At 34.5% G+C, this 15,276-nt stretch overlaps 1 protein-coding gene across 6 annotated transcripts in view; it reads left to right on the top strand.

Annotated features, from left to right (window-relative positions):
- ANKRD17 (ankyrin repeat domain 17) overlaps positions 1–15,276 on the top strand; it is a 186,130-nt gene that overhangs the window by 115,162 nt on the left and 55,692 nt on the right. For 4 of the 6 annotated variants that reach the window (XM_054486142.2, XM_054486143.2, XM_054486146.2 and 1 more), the window contains 3 exons: positions 339–441; positions 1,897–2,649; positions 6,896–7,044. In XM_054486142.2, the coding sequence (XP_054342117.1) occupies positions 339–441; positions 1,897–2,649; positions 6,896–7,044 (1,005 nt within the window). The remainder of the gene's footprint in view (positions 1–338; positions 442–1,896; positions 2,650–6,895; positions 7,045–15,276) is intronic. The other 2 variants (XM_054486145.2, XM_054486147.2) reach the window with 2 other exon arrangements.

The following is a 15,276-nucleotide window of genomic DNA, read 5'->3' as shown; positions in this document are numbered from 1 at the left end:
ATAGTTTCTGTTTAAATTAGGGGTTTTTTTGTTCTAATATGTAGTTCTGTTTTTAAATATGTACTTGATACAGTTAATGAACATCTGGTACAATATTCAGATCCTAGATGATAAGATTATGCTTTAGCTTTTAAAGGTCACAACTTGAATTCAAAGCCTACTAAAAAATGTCATGGTAAACAATTTGGTGCCAACATATTTTAAGTAAATATGTCATTGTCTAAGATGACATATTAAAAATATTTTCAAAAAATCTCTAATTTATTCTTTATTTAGAGCATATTACTTAATAGATTGTGTAAGGACACTAATAGTCACTTTAGTGTCCTTTGTCTTAGGCTCCTCGTGTACCAGTTCAAGCACTGCCCATGGTTGTTCCACCTCAGGAGCCTGACAAACCACCTGCCAATGTTGCCACCACTCTTCCCATCAGGAATAAAGGTCAGTTATACTTCTAAAGACTGTTTCTTACTTGGTGTCCAGGTAAAAATAAGATTACCAAAAAATAGCCATTTCTACAAACAAGGAATTTTACTAAGTTGACATATTAAATTTTTTTAACCCATGATAAAAGCATGTTATTGGGAGAAAAAAATAGTTAATAGCACTAATTTGTGCTACAATTAGAAGTTTTAGCATGAGAAATTCAGATGCTCATCTTTGATGCAGTTCTGATTATCCATGATTTCCTTTAATAGTAATTTTTATTCATGTAAAATGTTAAGCTGGGTATAGTTGAGCAATATTTTTATAAATTACTTACTTAAATCTCTGCAGTTACAAAGGCATAAATTAACAAGATGTATCAAATATTAGAAATTTATTTTAGAATGGCTTAATATAGATTTTATATCTGATCTGGGATACCTTTTCTCAACCAATAATTCAGTTACTTGAAATATGCTTGTTTATTTCTCTAGAATTCTGAGGTCCATATTTGACTTGTGGATGTTACACCATGCATGTTCTTAAGTAATGTCCCCAAACATTTTATACCTACCGGTTTGAATCAGTTTTTCTTTTTAAAAGTTTTACCTGAAGAAACAATGCAGTTTTTATTTTTTTGGTTTTTGGCTACGTATATTCTTTTATGAACAAGAATGCTAAGTATTTTCACCAGCTCTTTTCAGTCACTACTGTCAACCTAGAGCCTTGGCACCTTTTTCAGCTGGTATAGCAAACAATTGATTGCCGTACCTATAGCCAGATCTGTCTATTCACCTGGCTGTCAGAAGATACAGTGGATGGCATAGTCCAGCATCTTTTCTTCCAGGGAAACTGAATCCCAATTCTCTACTGGCCAGATAGCTGTGTGAATATGTGAATTTATATCTTGCCTCTATTAGTCTTGAAGATGGTAGGCCCCAACAAAGACATATATTTTAGTCGGATTTTAATTTCTTGTTACTTCTTAGTGGTTTGGGTACTTTTTGTGTGTATGTGTGTGTGTTTAAAAGGCACAGACTATGAAATGTGAAAAAACCTGACTTAGAGGTCTGTTTTCTCTTCACCCTAATAATTTAGCATTATTGTTCTGTTCTTATGATGAGTTTTAACATCTTTATGACCATATAAAATATCTACACATAGCCTTAGATGTTACTTTAATTGCACACTTAGGTATCACAAACCTGCATTCCTCTATTGTCTAATTTAAGCCATGTGATATTTTTAAGATTCTGAAATTAATTTACAAAGATTTTGCACATAAAATACATACATTTTATATTTGTGAAAAAGAAGGTGGATTTGTTTTTAATTTTTTAACAGTGCATTTTCACCTTTTATGGATATGATTACTTAGTGCATAACTGTTGGCACTAAACCTCCCAACAGTAACTCTGTAATGAGGATGCCATTCATGTGCACTTCTGAGGGGGTTTCTTTTTCACACAGCTGCTTCTAAACAAAAGTCCAGCAGCCATTTGCCAGCAAACAGCCAGGATGTACAGGGTTACATCACCAATCAGTCTCCAGAGAGCATTGTAGAAGAGGCTCAGGGAAAGTTAACAGAACTGGAACAGAGGATAAAAGAAGCCATAGAAAAGAATGCACAGCTGCAGTCCTTGGAACTGGCTCATGCTGACCAACTTACCAAGGAGAAGATCGAGGAGCTCAACAAAACAAGGGAGGAGCAAATTCAGAAGAAACAAAAGATTTTGGAGGAACTACAGAAAGTAGAACGAGAGTTACAACTGAAAACTCAGCAGCAGCTAAAAAAGCAGTATCTAGAGGTTAAAGCTCAAAGAATTCAACTTCAGCAACAGCAGCAACAGTCTTGCCAACACCTGGGATTACTAACTCCTGTTGGAGTTGGAGAGCAGCTTTCTGAGGGAGACTATGCACGGTTACAGCAAGTGGATCCTGTTTTACTTAAAGATGAACCCCAGCAGACTGCTGCTCAGATGGGTTTTGCACCAATCCAGCCTCTGGCGATGCCTCAAGCTTTGCCTCTGGCGGCAGGTCCCTTGCCTCCAGGGTCCATCGCAAATCTTACAGAACTGCAAGGAGTGATAGTTGGACAGCCAGTACTGGGCCAAGCACAGTTGGCAGGGCTGGGGCAAGGAATTCTGACAGAAACACAACAAGGGTTAATGGTAGCCAGCCCTGCTCAGACCCTCAATGACACGCTGGATGACATCATGGCAGGTGGGTTTATATTGTTATGAGCAGGTATCAAATATGATTTGCTTAAGGCGAGTAAGAATGTACCCAAATTTTTTGCCGTTACCCAACTTGAGAACTATTTTTGGACTGACCCATGTCTAGCTTTAGAAGTATTAGTTCAATCTCAGAAGTTCTCAGATGGATACAGGTCAAATTAAAGATTAGCTCATTCAATACAAATGACTGAAGCTTTCTGGCTTAGCTTGGTAGCTTGAGAATCTAGGTTTTTCAGTAGTGGGATTGATGTTTGATTTTTTTGTTTTCATTTTTTTCCTTTAAGTTCAGAATACTGAGATTGAATTTTGGCATTTTGCTTCTGTATTCACGCCAATAAACTGGGAAATTGATAGAAATTGAAGTGCAAAACTAGTAGGACACATCAGGAAGCTTATTTATGAACAGAAATACTTTATATCCTAATGGATCAGACTTCAAACCTGATGGATATTTAAAAAAAAAAAAAACACTTTTACAAAATTAATAAAGTTCAAAACCAAATAGGGTTTAATTATACTGTATGTAAGTGATTTTGTCCCCTGTGAATGTTAATGTGTAGTCTCTTTCTAACTGTATCATGAGAAGGTGTGGCCCCCCTGAAAGTATCATAAATGATATATTTTTAGATGTGTAGCCAGATAAATTTTATTCCATTATAACTAGTTTCATTGACAAGAAGATATACTTTAGAAGATTGTTTTAATGCTTCTAGTTTTTGGTACTTATTTTTTGTATTTTGTAACAAAGTAATGGGATGAGGTTTTATAGGGTTGTGAACCATAAGAATGCTGTACTGAGAAGGATAATTTGCTTCATTAAAAAAAGAAAATTTGGAAAGGAAGGAAAACAGAAAAATGGAAGGAATAAACAGTGGAATTTTGGTGACTGCCATCTCTTCCCCTTTTTTATTCATTCATGTGTACTTAGAGGATGATTGACTTTTTCTAATTTAAAAACTGTTTCAGTAGCATTAAATATGATGAGCTTATTTTTTTTTAAGTTTCATCTTTTAAATGGATAATAGAAAACTAAACTGTATAGTGTTTAGATATTTAGGTAACATTCAGACACTAAGAAACCAGCTGAGATAGATTTTATACTTAAAAATATCTGTAAAGTTTGCTAGTCCTCCTTTAATAGCACCTCAGTAGTTATAACATGTGGAATGAAAATTTCTGCTAGTCTTAAGGGTTAAATAACCAAAATGCTAGTAATAATTACTGGTAAGAATTGTATGATTCTTATTGATGAGTGCAAAATTTTTCTATAGATTTGAAAGTCACTACTAATCACGACTAGCTGATTATAATAATTGAGAGTAAACTTTTAAAATTATTAAATATCCTGTGAAAGTTGGAGCACAGTAACCATTAACCCTAAATTTGATACTATGTCCATATGAATTCAGATCGTAATAGTGCTCTATCATGTGAAACTACTAAAGGATGTATAGAGTTAAATATTACGTATCCACTTGAATGAAGAATAGGCATTACATAGTAATGGTTGTTTAAAAAAATTTTTTTTATATTATATCAGAGTTTACCTGATGTGCTTGGGCATGCGTAGTTGTCAACAATGATTTGCTAGTTGTACAGTTTTGTATGCTGATCAGAATTATCAGAAGTTTGTAAAGTATCTTTTCTTTTGATTCATACATGAAACAAAAAAAATTCTGTGTGTTCTCAGTGTTCTGTATAAAAAATTTTTAAGTGCATATAACTTTTTAGGAAATATGACAAATGCTTGTCATAATACAAAAATATTTTACTTTTTTATTATGCTTATTTCTATGGGGAGAGAAACATAGCCAGAAGGAGGAAGAGTAGGATTAAAAACATTTGACTACTTACCTGCAACTCATCCCTGACAACAGGCATGTGCACATTCACACACATGCACATATACTCATGCACTGACTTTTGCAGCCTCAATCTTAAATTTCTGTGGTAGGATGTATCCTTTCAGTTGCTTAATGATGATTTCCACTTCTTTCTTAGGGGTTTAAAGTATATTACAGCCTCATTAGTCTCATCGTCTTCTTTCCCTCCCTCTAGCACAGTCCCTGCTCTTTATTTCTTAGCCTTCATTTGTTAGACTTCTGCCATAAAATTTGCTGACCAAAATCATCTGTCTTTCCTGTTCTTCACACTTGCCAAACCAGAATCAGCTCCCTGTTTAACCTGTGTCAACACCTTGCCTTTGCTATCATCTCAAGTTCCCTTTTTTCTACGCTGACATTAAAACTTTTCTGACGTGTGGTTCTCCCTCTCTAAATCTAACCCTAAAATGAAGCCCCACATGTAAAGATTTTTACCAGAGTTTCTTCAGGTACCTACATATTTTACATTTGTTTCTTTTAGTTGTAGAGAATGGATGTGTGATTGACAGTTACTTAATTTTAGTAAACCAGTTTTGTAGGTACCCTGAAGGAAATGATGAGATAATTGATTTTTCCTGTCTCCTTTTAGATGAGGTGATAAGAACAACCAATTTGACTTAAAAAAAAAAAAAAACTGTAATTTTTGTAGGTTTTTTAAAAGAAAATATTCCAATTGAAATGTAAATTATAATTTATTTAGTCATTTAACAATAAAACTTAGTTTTTTTTAATCTGTTTAGTATTATGAAATAAAATTTAGTGATTCGGACAGACTGGTGTTTATCCTGTTTAAGCTACTTTTTGTATTTAGCATTTTTATTGTGAAAATCCAATCAAAGTAGATATGGAATCAATTTTAAGAGCTCTAGATTTTATATGATTTTGAAATTTATATCAACAGTATGTACATTTAAATTATCTTGATCTTTTTGTAACATACAAAACTATCAGTGTGAAGTAACAATATCCAGATCACTAGATTATCAATTTAATATATTAGTATATGCCCTTTTCTATTGGTCTGGATCCCTAAGGATTCAAACAGTGTTTTGTTTTGTTTTGTTTTGTTTTCTCCTTCGTTTTTCCTTTGGCTTTTAAGTGGACTTAAAAATGTATAATTATAGAATGTGTGTTGCTATAATGTATAGTGTATGTTTGTGCCTGAACTAAGGATTTCATGTAAAATAGATTTCTTAATTCATAATTATGTTTATAATTGTTATAATAAGATCAATTTCAGTTTTATTCTTGACAGGATCATAATCTCTTTTGCCTGGTTTCAGATCCAGTTGTGAACCATGATTGTTTTCTGTCTGATGTAGTTGATAACTACTTTGGTAATACACATCCACAGTACTGTTGACCAGTCAAAGATAAATGCCCATACTTTAATACTATAGCATTTTTAATGGGGTTGGGGGAGATGATGTTCACCTATCAACTCCAGAAATAAGGCAATGAGAGAATAAAGTACCCTCAGCTGAATCTACAGTATATCCTATGCCAGCATATTTGGAGTACTCTCACCTCAAGTACTGATCAGAATAGCCTTTTCTTAAGTTGCATATTTTGGTGAAAATAATATCACAGCAACATCATACTTAGAATAATAGTAATCCATATTTGAAGAATGTTTGTGTGCATACATTTATTTCTACCGTAATCTTTTAATTTTATCCTTAAGTCAGTGTGATTGCTGGATTCATTGGTGAGCATTTTAGCTCCCTCAGAATAATTCTTCACATGAGCAACTACACTTCTGTGTGAGGATAAATTTTTATATTTGAATATCCTGTCATCCACAGGGCTACAATGCAGAATATTACCATATCCCAGTCTGCAGTTAGTAAAACAGTATGGTGGTGTTTTAAATGATTGCATAGTGACATTTCTCCCTCCCCAACAGTGATATTAATTTTACTAGTTCTAGAATATAAGGTGTGAAATTGGCAAGTAAAAACCACATATTCCCCCTTCTGATCTTGACTATTTTTCCTTTGATCCCTTTTCTAATTAAGATATCATGGACAAGTTTCCATTTGCATTTATATTTAATACATAAACATTTTTGTTTTCAGGGTTATTTTGAATTAAGGTTTTACAACTGCTTATAACAGGGGAATTTGTTTTTCAGTTGGATTATTATTTAGAAAATGAGTTACTCAGTATACATTACAATTTGACACTGTCATCTGTGAATAGTAACCAGGAAAATTAGTTATTAGTGCTATAGTAGTCTTCCTGTAGACATATTGTTTTAAGAAGTCTTTAAATATTTTTGAGTGAATATGTCTTACTATTACTTAACAATTTTTCATCCTTATTAAGTGCAGTTATTTTGTTCAACAGCAGTCAGTGGAAGAGCATCTGCAATGTCAAACACTCCTACCCACAGTATTGCTGCATCCATTTCCCAACCTCAGACTCCAACTCCAAGTCCTATCATCTCTCCTTCAGCCATGCTTCCTATCTACCCTGCCATTGATATTGATGCACAGGTAAGTCCCAAACTTAAGAGAGATGGTTTTTTCATTGGAATTATGCCATAATTAAAAACATTAACTTTCAGAGATTTAAACCATGAAAGACTGCTTTGTCTCTAGGCAAAGTCTTGAGCCAGTTTTAAATTAATTAAAGTTCACATTTAAAAAATAAGATGCTAAATATAGATTGTTAGTGATAATTATGTGATGGTCTGGTTTCCAAGGTCTTCAAGTAACCTTTCTTTTTAACTTTAGTTTACAAGAGGATATAAAAGAAAGAAATAATTTATTTAAGATTAGTGCATATCTTCTTCTAAGAATAAATTAATAGAAGATATGGTTTGAAATATATAATGGATTGCATGTAAAAGAAAAAAGGTTCTAACATAAAATTGATATTTTTGTATGTCATACACATGATTGATATCATATGTCATCTTTGAAAATTCTCATCTTACTGATTGAAATATGTGGTGAGTCTGTGTCTGTATTTGTAAAATTTAGCTGTATGGGATTCCAGGCACTTTTTGAAGAAATAACATGGAGTAGGGGGAAGACACTGTTTAAGTTAAGCTTTAGAAAGTTTGAGAGCTATTAAGTATAATTTTTTATTAAAAAGTAGTTGACCGTGAAATCTCAGGGCAAGGTGAGATTGGAGAGAATAGTGTGTGTTTTATCCTGAAGAAAAGTTAAGAGATCTAGTTTAGAAGACTGCTGAATAAGGTCAAGAGTACATGGCCATCAGGACTAAGAAATGTTTACAGTTTACTTAGTTTTTGTATTTTGATGGTACCTGGGGTGTGTACATTATAAAACTTTCAATTTTATATATGATTATTTCTTTATAATAAAGCCTGAATTTTAGCAGGGGTAACGTGGGAAGAAAGAGAGAGAGAGGAGTGAGTGTATGTGTGTTTGTGTTGGATGGACCATTAAGTGCATGTACTCTTAACCTATTAAAAATAAAATTTCCTTTTTATTAAAATGATTCTCAGTAACACTATGAAAAAGGAATTTTATTTCTGTTCTTACTTGTTGCCAAAATGTCTGTTGTCTTTTATGTACTGACTTTTGTTGTTGTTGAGTACTTAAAATTGCCAGGGACTATTTTTAAGGAATTGTCTCATCTAATCCTCAGACCACATACATGATGTAGCTACTCTTAATACCCATCTCCCTGAAGAAGACACTGTGGCTAAGAGAGAGGTTAAGCATTTTGTTTAGTCACTTCATTTAGGCTAAGAAGCAGCGGGGCTGGGAATCATTCAGCATGACTTCAAAGACGCCATTCTTTTTTTCTTTTGTAACGGGTTCTTGCCATGCTGCCCAAGCTGGTCTCAAACTCCTGTCTCAGCCTCCTGAGTAGCTGGAATTACAGGTGTGCCACCACACCCCAAAGACACTCTTAACTACCATCTACGTAGCCTTTTAAAAAAAAATACGAGACGGCCGGGTGTGGTGGCTCACACCTGTAATCCCAGCACTTTGGGAGGCCGAGGCGGGCGGATCACCTGAGGTCAGGAGTTTGAGACCAGCCTGACCAACATGGTGAAACCCCATCTCTACTAAAAATACAAAAAAAAATTAGCCGGGCGTTGTGGCGCATGCGTCTAAAACCAGCTACTCGGGAGGCTGAGGCAGGAGAATTGCTTGAATCCGGGAGATGGAGGTTGCAGTGAGCCGAGATCATGCCACTGCACTCCAGCCTGGGCAACAAGAGCGAAACTCTGTCTCAAAAAAAAAAAAGCGAGACATTGATTTGATGAGCCACAGTTATTTACATTTAATATTGATAGCATTGTAGAATTGGTTTGAACTTGGCATTGAATTTGCATTATTTTTCCCCAGTCTGTTTTGCTTTGAGGCTTTTTATTTTTTTTTTATTTTGAGACGGAGTCTCGCTCTGTCACCCAGTCTGGAGTGCAGTGGCAATCTTGGCCAACTGTAGCCTCCGCCTCCCAGGTTCAAGCGATTCTCCTGCCTCAGCCTCCTGAGTAGCTGGGATTACAGGCGTCCACCATCACGCATGGCCAATTTTTTTGTATTTTTAGTAGAGATGGGGTTTCACCATGTTGGCCAGGCTGGTTTCAAACTCCTTGACCTCAGGTGATCTGCCTGCATTAGCCACCCAAAGCGCTGGGATTACAGGCGTGTGCCACCACACACAGCCGAGGCTATTATGTTTAGTAAGAAGTAGTTTTCTGATTTTTGTGGGCCCAAGAATTGATCCATTAGCAAAAATAAGTACTTCACCAAAATGTAAAAAGACTTCTTTATAAAAATGTTTTTAAACAGGCACAGAAAAGTTTGTCCAGTCATTGATTTTACTGAATATGAAATTACTGTAGTGATGGTGAAATGATTTTTTTGGGCTGTACCACTCACCAACTATCACTATGTTATAAATTAGTTCTGAGAAGTTACATGTAATTTTTTAATTAAAATTATTTTTAAACTTACATTTTAAACATAGTAGACATGCTTTTATAGAAAAATTTGACTATGACTCCTTAAAAATTTACTCTTTTTTTATCTGATCTCACATCAAGATTTGTCATTTGTTGGGTTAGCCAGACCTGAGTTAAACTACTCTCTGTGGAGTTTTACCATATGTGTTTAGTTAGAGATTAAAAAGTTCCTACCTTGGAAAAAAATACTGTTCAGAAATAATTGTTCACCATTTTTCTCCTTTAATTTTTAATGTTTGTTTTTAAAATTTACTAGTTTTTGACCAGGTGTGGTGGCTCACGCCTGTAATGCCAGCGCTCTGGGAGGCCGAGGTGGGTGGATCACCTGAGGTTAGGAGTTCGAGACCAGCCTGGCCAACATGATGAAACCCTGTCTCTACTAAAAATACAAAAATTAGCTGGGCATGGTGACACACACCTGTAATCCCACCTATTCGGGAGGCTGAGGCAGGAGAAGCGCTTGAACCCAGAAGGCAGAGGTTGCAGTGAGCCGAGATCATACCACTGCACTCCAGCCTGGGTGACAGAGTGAAACTCTGTCTCAAAAAAAATAAAAAACAACAAGTTTTTATATCAAGCACGTAATTTAAGTGATTAAAAATGAAGATCCTTTTGTACTCAATCAAACAAAAACTCAAAGTTTTTGTTTTGATAAGAAAATAAAAATTTTGTGGGCTCTTACATAGTGGGTACTTTGATTATGTGTGATAATACTGTGCTGTGACAAATAATATAATGAAATTAATACCAAGATTGCTATTCTGAAAGATTAAACATTCTTTAATACTCAGATCTTTCATCTGTTTATGTAACAAACCCTAACATACAGGCTTAATGCCTTGCAGATATTAACTACTTTAACTTAATCTTTGTAACAGTCCCATGAAATAGGTACTATTATTATTACATTTTCCATTTGAGGAATGTAAGACATAAAGATATTAACTACCTGCCCAACAACTAATTAGTGGTGGAGCCTACTTTTGAACTCAGACACTCTGGCTCTAGACTCTTTTCTTTTATTAACCACTGCACTATGTTACATTGTTTTTTATTTTTAACTTAAATGTGTTAACCTTCAATTTGAATTATATTGTATTAGCCTGGTAAGTGGGATCACAGAAATGTGTCCACTGCCTAGATGGTAAGAGATCATTTGTCTTTCATCTTTGCATACTTAACATCAAAATGTAAGGAAGAACAAAGGAAATGTTAATCTTTTAAAGCCTCAAAGTATAACTCCTTTTAAAATGCTAATGATTCTGGAAAATGGTCAGACCTTTAACTGCTTTAGTTGAACATTTTAGACAGGAGCTAATATTTTTAACAAGGATTAGCAGTAATCATATGTTTTATTTCTGATCCTTGACAAATGCTGAAGAGTTTGCATTCTTCATAAGGGGCTTCAACTCTGCTACACAACTAGAACTCACTTGCCAAGGGTGTGCCACAGACTTTCCAACTCTCCAGTTTTACTGAATCAAATTTGTCTAGGTATTTTCAAAACTTTTAAGATGAATACCACATACTTTGCTGCTATCAAAATCTGTTTTAGGAAACCAATAAATAATAGCTTGAAGGAATTATTTGGGACTATTTTTATTATACCTTTTGATAGCATAGCTCTGACCTTTGTGTTTATTTTGCTTGAGTTTAAGTTGAGTTTATTTTGCTTAAGTTTGGTATAACCAAACTTATTTGTGGGTTCTGTATATACAGAAATTAGGAATTATGTACAGATTTTTTAAAACCACAGGCTTTATGTGGAACAATAATTCTGACCTGAAGGTTAGAACTGAATACCACAGTTAATTAAATATTCTTTGTATTTTATTGTGTAAAATATGATCGATTCTAGGAGCCACTACCAATGAGAAAGAACCAGTTGTTTTGTTCTTGGGCTATAAAAACTTGTTCCAGCCTCTTTTTTGTCACATGTCCTCCCTATATTCCTAAACTGCTTATTGTTTTTATTCTCAAGCCTCTGAAGTCTTTTCTTGAATTTGGAATACCTTATTCTAGTACATCTCAAAACTGAAAAAAAAATAGATCTTTATAGAATTTTGCTTTCTTTCACTTTTTAATAATTAACATGTATTCATTATTTTAAAGAAGGGTAGACATCAAATTTCACTTGTGATATATCAAGACTGAAATTGTTAAGTAGGTAAAATTATATTTTACCTTTAATTGTATAAGTATTATTTGAATATTTTTCTCTATTCTTATTGGTTTTGCAATATAAAGAACAGTTTAATCACAGTGATTTAACATGAGAAATTAAAGAGGCCAGCAAAAATTAATTAACAGTGATATATATATAATATGCTACCATTAAAGCATTCTGCTTTAAAATACATGCATTCTGCTTGTTCATATGAACTGCTTTTAATAGGTTATTTATTTTACTGATTATTCTCATTTATTGAATACCTTGAAGTGCTATCCCACTTTTTAAGCTTACATATGACCTGACTGGGTTAGAGAATGAGATATTAAGGATTTTGAAGGTTGTGGAAGTCTAAAAAAAGTTCAGCTTTTTAAGTCCTAGTAGTTTTCAAGGTAATTTAATTATGTTAAGAGTAATTAATAGGCAGGGCGCGGTGGCTCACGCCTGTAATCCCAGCACTTTGGGAGGCCGAGACGGGAGGATCATGAGGTCAGGAGTTCGAGACCATCCTGGCTAACACCGTGAAACCTTGTCTGTACTAAAAATACAAAAAAAAGTTAGCCAGGCGTGGTGGCAGGCGCCTGTAGTCCTAGCCACTCAGGAGGCTGAGGCAGGAGAATGGCGTGAACCTGGGAGACGGAGCTTGCAGTGAGCCGAGTGAGCCACTGCACTCTAGCCTTGGCGACAGAGCGAGACTCTCTCTCTCTCAAAAAAAAAAAAAAAAAAAGTGATTAATAGATGTACTTTGTTGTTGTTGTTGTTGTTGTTGAGACAGGGTCTCACTCTGTCACCCAGGTTGGAGTGCAGTGGCACCATCACAGCTTGCTGCAGCCATGAACTCCTGGGCTCAAACTATCTTCCCACCCCAAACTCATGAGTAGCTACGAGTATGGGCATTGCACAACCACTTCTGGCTAATTTTTTGTAGAGATGGGATCTTGCCGTGTTGCCCAGCTGTTCTCAAACTTCTGGCCTCAAGTGATCCTCCTGCCTCAGCGTCCCAAAGTGTTGGGATTACAGGCATGAGCCATTGTACCCAGCATATTTTCCTTTTTTAAAGACACTTCACACAGTTCAGTGCTTTTTCACCTGAATTTCAGCTCATTAAAAGTTGTCTTTCCTTCAGTATTGCCATCTGTGTTACTATTTCTTGTTTTTCATTCTGTACCACCATTATAAAATTGAATAGTCATGTTGATAACTTACAGAATATTTTTGCATTAAATATTTTTTTATCATTTTTTATAAGCCAGAATTCATCATAACAACCTCTATTAATGGTATAGAATGGTGTATATATTATGGCATCATGGGCTAACTGAAATTTTCTTTAGAATATAAACCTGAATGAGCTCTTAAAGCTCTGGACATCTATCTCCTTTTTCAGGTTTGGGACTTTCTCTCAGATCTGTGACAAGGAATATAACTTCTTGACTAATGTAACTTTGTGCAATATAATTTGAGTCTAAGGATTCTTCCTTTAATTGGTACTTTGCCTTCTACAAAATAGTCAGCTGTATTATAATTATTTCCATGATCAGCGCAGTGTTTGAAACACCTGTTTTTTTCTTGACTTTGTCTTTATTAATATTAACCCAAATTTCTATTTCAGTTCATTTGTTTATTGATGTATTGAGAAAGAGTGATATTTGTCATGTTAGTTGGTTTAGTTTCTCTTAATGCAGAAATACAATGGAGTTGCCCACTTTTAACTTCATTTCCACAAGGAATTTAAAGCTGCTTTCTTAGCTTTAAATGTTTGTTTCTTGAAATCTCATATTATTATGCTTGTCTCCTAGTTTGAACCTGAATTTGCCCTGTGTAGTAATCAGTAAGCTCCTTTGAGTCCTGTGTTATCTTTTTCAACCCTAGAGCACTTAGTAGAGTGCTTTGAATATAGAAGGTGCTTAATAAATGTCAGTTGAATTTATGTTTTATAATATTGGAAAAAACATTTTACTGATCCACTAAAATTTTCTGTGCTTATCTTTTGCAAATTTTATGTACATCTCTTCATTTTCTATTTGAGCTTTCCTAAATTAGTCTTTAAACCCTGGAAGAATTTTAGAAACCTTATAAACTTCATCATAAAATTGATTCTTCTGCTGATTGCATATGCACCAACGTAGAGTGGACATAAGACACATACACTTAACATTATATTCAGCACAATCTGCTTTGCCTTAGGGCCCCTCTGTGATATAGTGGAGAGAGCAGGATTTTGTTATCAAGATCTTCTTGGGTTTTTTAAAGCACATATCTACCAGTTGTTAGCTTATGTGGCCATCGGAAAGTTATTTATCAGAGCCTTTATCTCCTTTTCTCTGAAATCAGATATAATTTCTTCCTATAAACCTGAAATGAAGATCAAATACTATAACACAGTCAGAGCTGTCACTCATTTAAGTTTCATGTCCTTCTCCATTGTTGTAGTTGGTGCATCTCTCCCTTGTGGCCATCCCTGATCTCTGCAGTCAGTAGCTCTGCTCTCTGCCAGCCTCTTCTGCAGAGCAGCTTTTGCGGTCTCCCTCTTCATCACTGACTAGTAGGCTTTTTCTTTTTTCTTAACTCTTACTGATTTTGCCTTTTGTCTTTTGTTTTTCATTTCTTATAATGGAATTTGGTCTTTAGAGTTATTTACATTCTGGGAGAATATGCTTTTCCTTTTTATAATTATGTACATTCTACAAATACAATGTGTAAATGTAATCAATGCTACATATATAGTCCCTTGCTTATTATGTTTATTAGTAACAGTTTTTGAATCTATGACCTTTTGCAGCTATTGCCATTCATTTTACTTAACTATCATTTATTATTTCCTAAGTAATATATCACTTACAGGTAGAAAATACAAACATGGATAAGACATGTTCCTTACCTCCCAGGAATTTATAGTCTCTGTGGGTGATAAACATATAAGGCAGATTGGTGATAAGTACTATAATAGAGATACATATGTGAAAGTGAGGGAAATGCTTAGAACGACACTGTCCAGTTGAAAAATAAGATGAGACATGTTTGTAATTTTAAATTCTCTAGTAGTTGCATTAAAAAATGTGAAAAGAAACAAATGGGATGAATTTTAAAATACATTTTATTTAATTTAATATATCCAAATATTGTTTTAACATGTCATGTAATCAATACACCACAATTGCTGAGATAATTTACATTTTTATTTCATACTAAAAGTCTTTAAAACTTGGTGGGCATGTTAGACTTACAGCTGGAGTGATCAAATCATTTTGGTTTTCCTGGGACTTTCCTGTTTTAGCACCAGAAGTCCCTCATCCCAGAAACCCTCTCAGTCCCAGATTTGTCACCCTACTTAAGTATATCTGAATTTGGATTTCATTGGAAATACTCAATTTGTATCTAGATTTGATTAAATGTGCAGTCAAAAAGTAGATTCATTTACTCAAATTGTTTGAGACATCCTAAGTTTTCCAATAACCAAATTGAATATCAGTTATTACATTTAAATTAAAGTTAAATACAATTTAAAATTCAGTTCCTCTGTTACACTAACCATATTTCAAATGCTAATAGTCACATGTTGCTTGTAGAGTACTAAAGGTATCTAGCTGGGCGTGGTGGCAGACGCCT

Source organism: Pongo pygmaeus, chromosome 3 (assembly GCF_028885625.2).
Source record: "Pongo pygmaeus isolate AG05252 chromosome 3, NHGRI_mPonPyg2-v2.0_pri, whole genome shotgun sequence".
Taxonomy (NCBI): domain Eukaryota; kingdom Metazoa; phylum Chordata; class Mammalia; order Primates; family Hominidae; genus Pongo; species Pongo pygmaeus.
Note: the sequence above shows the minus strand (reverse complement) of the source record. Positions and strands in the feature narration are given on the sequence as shown.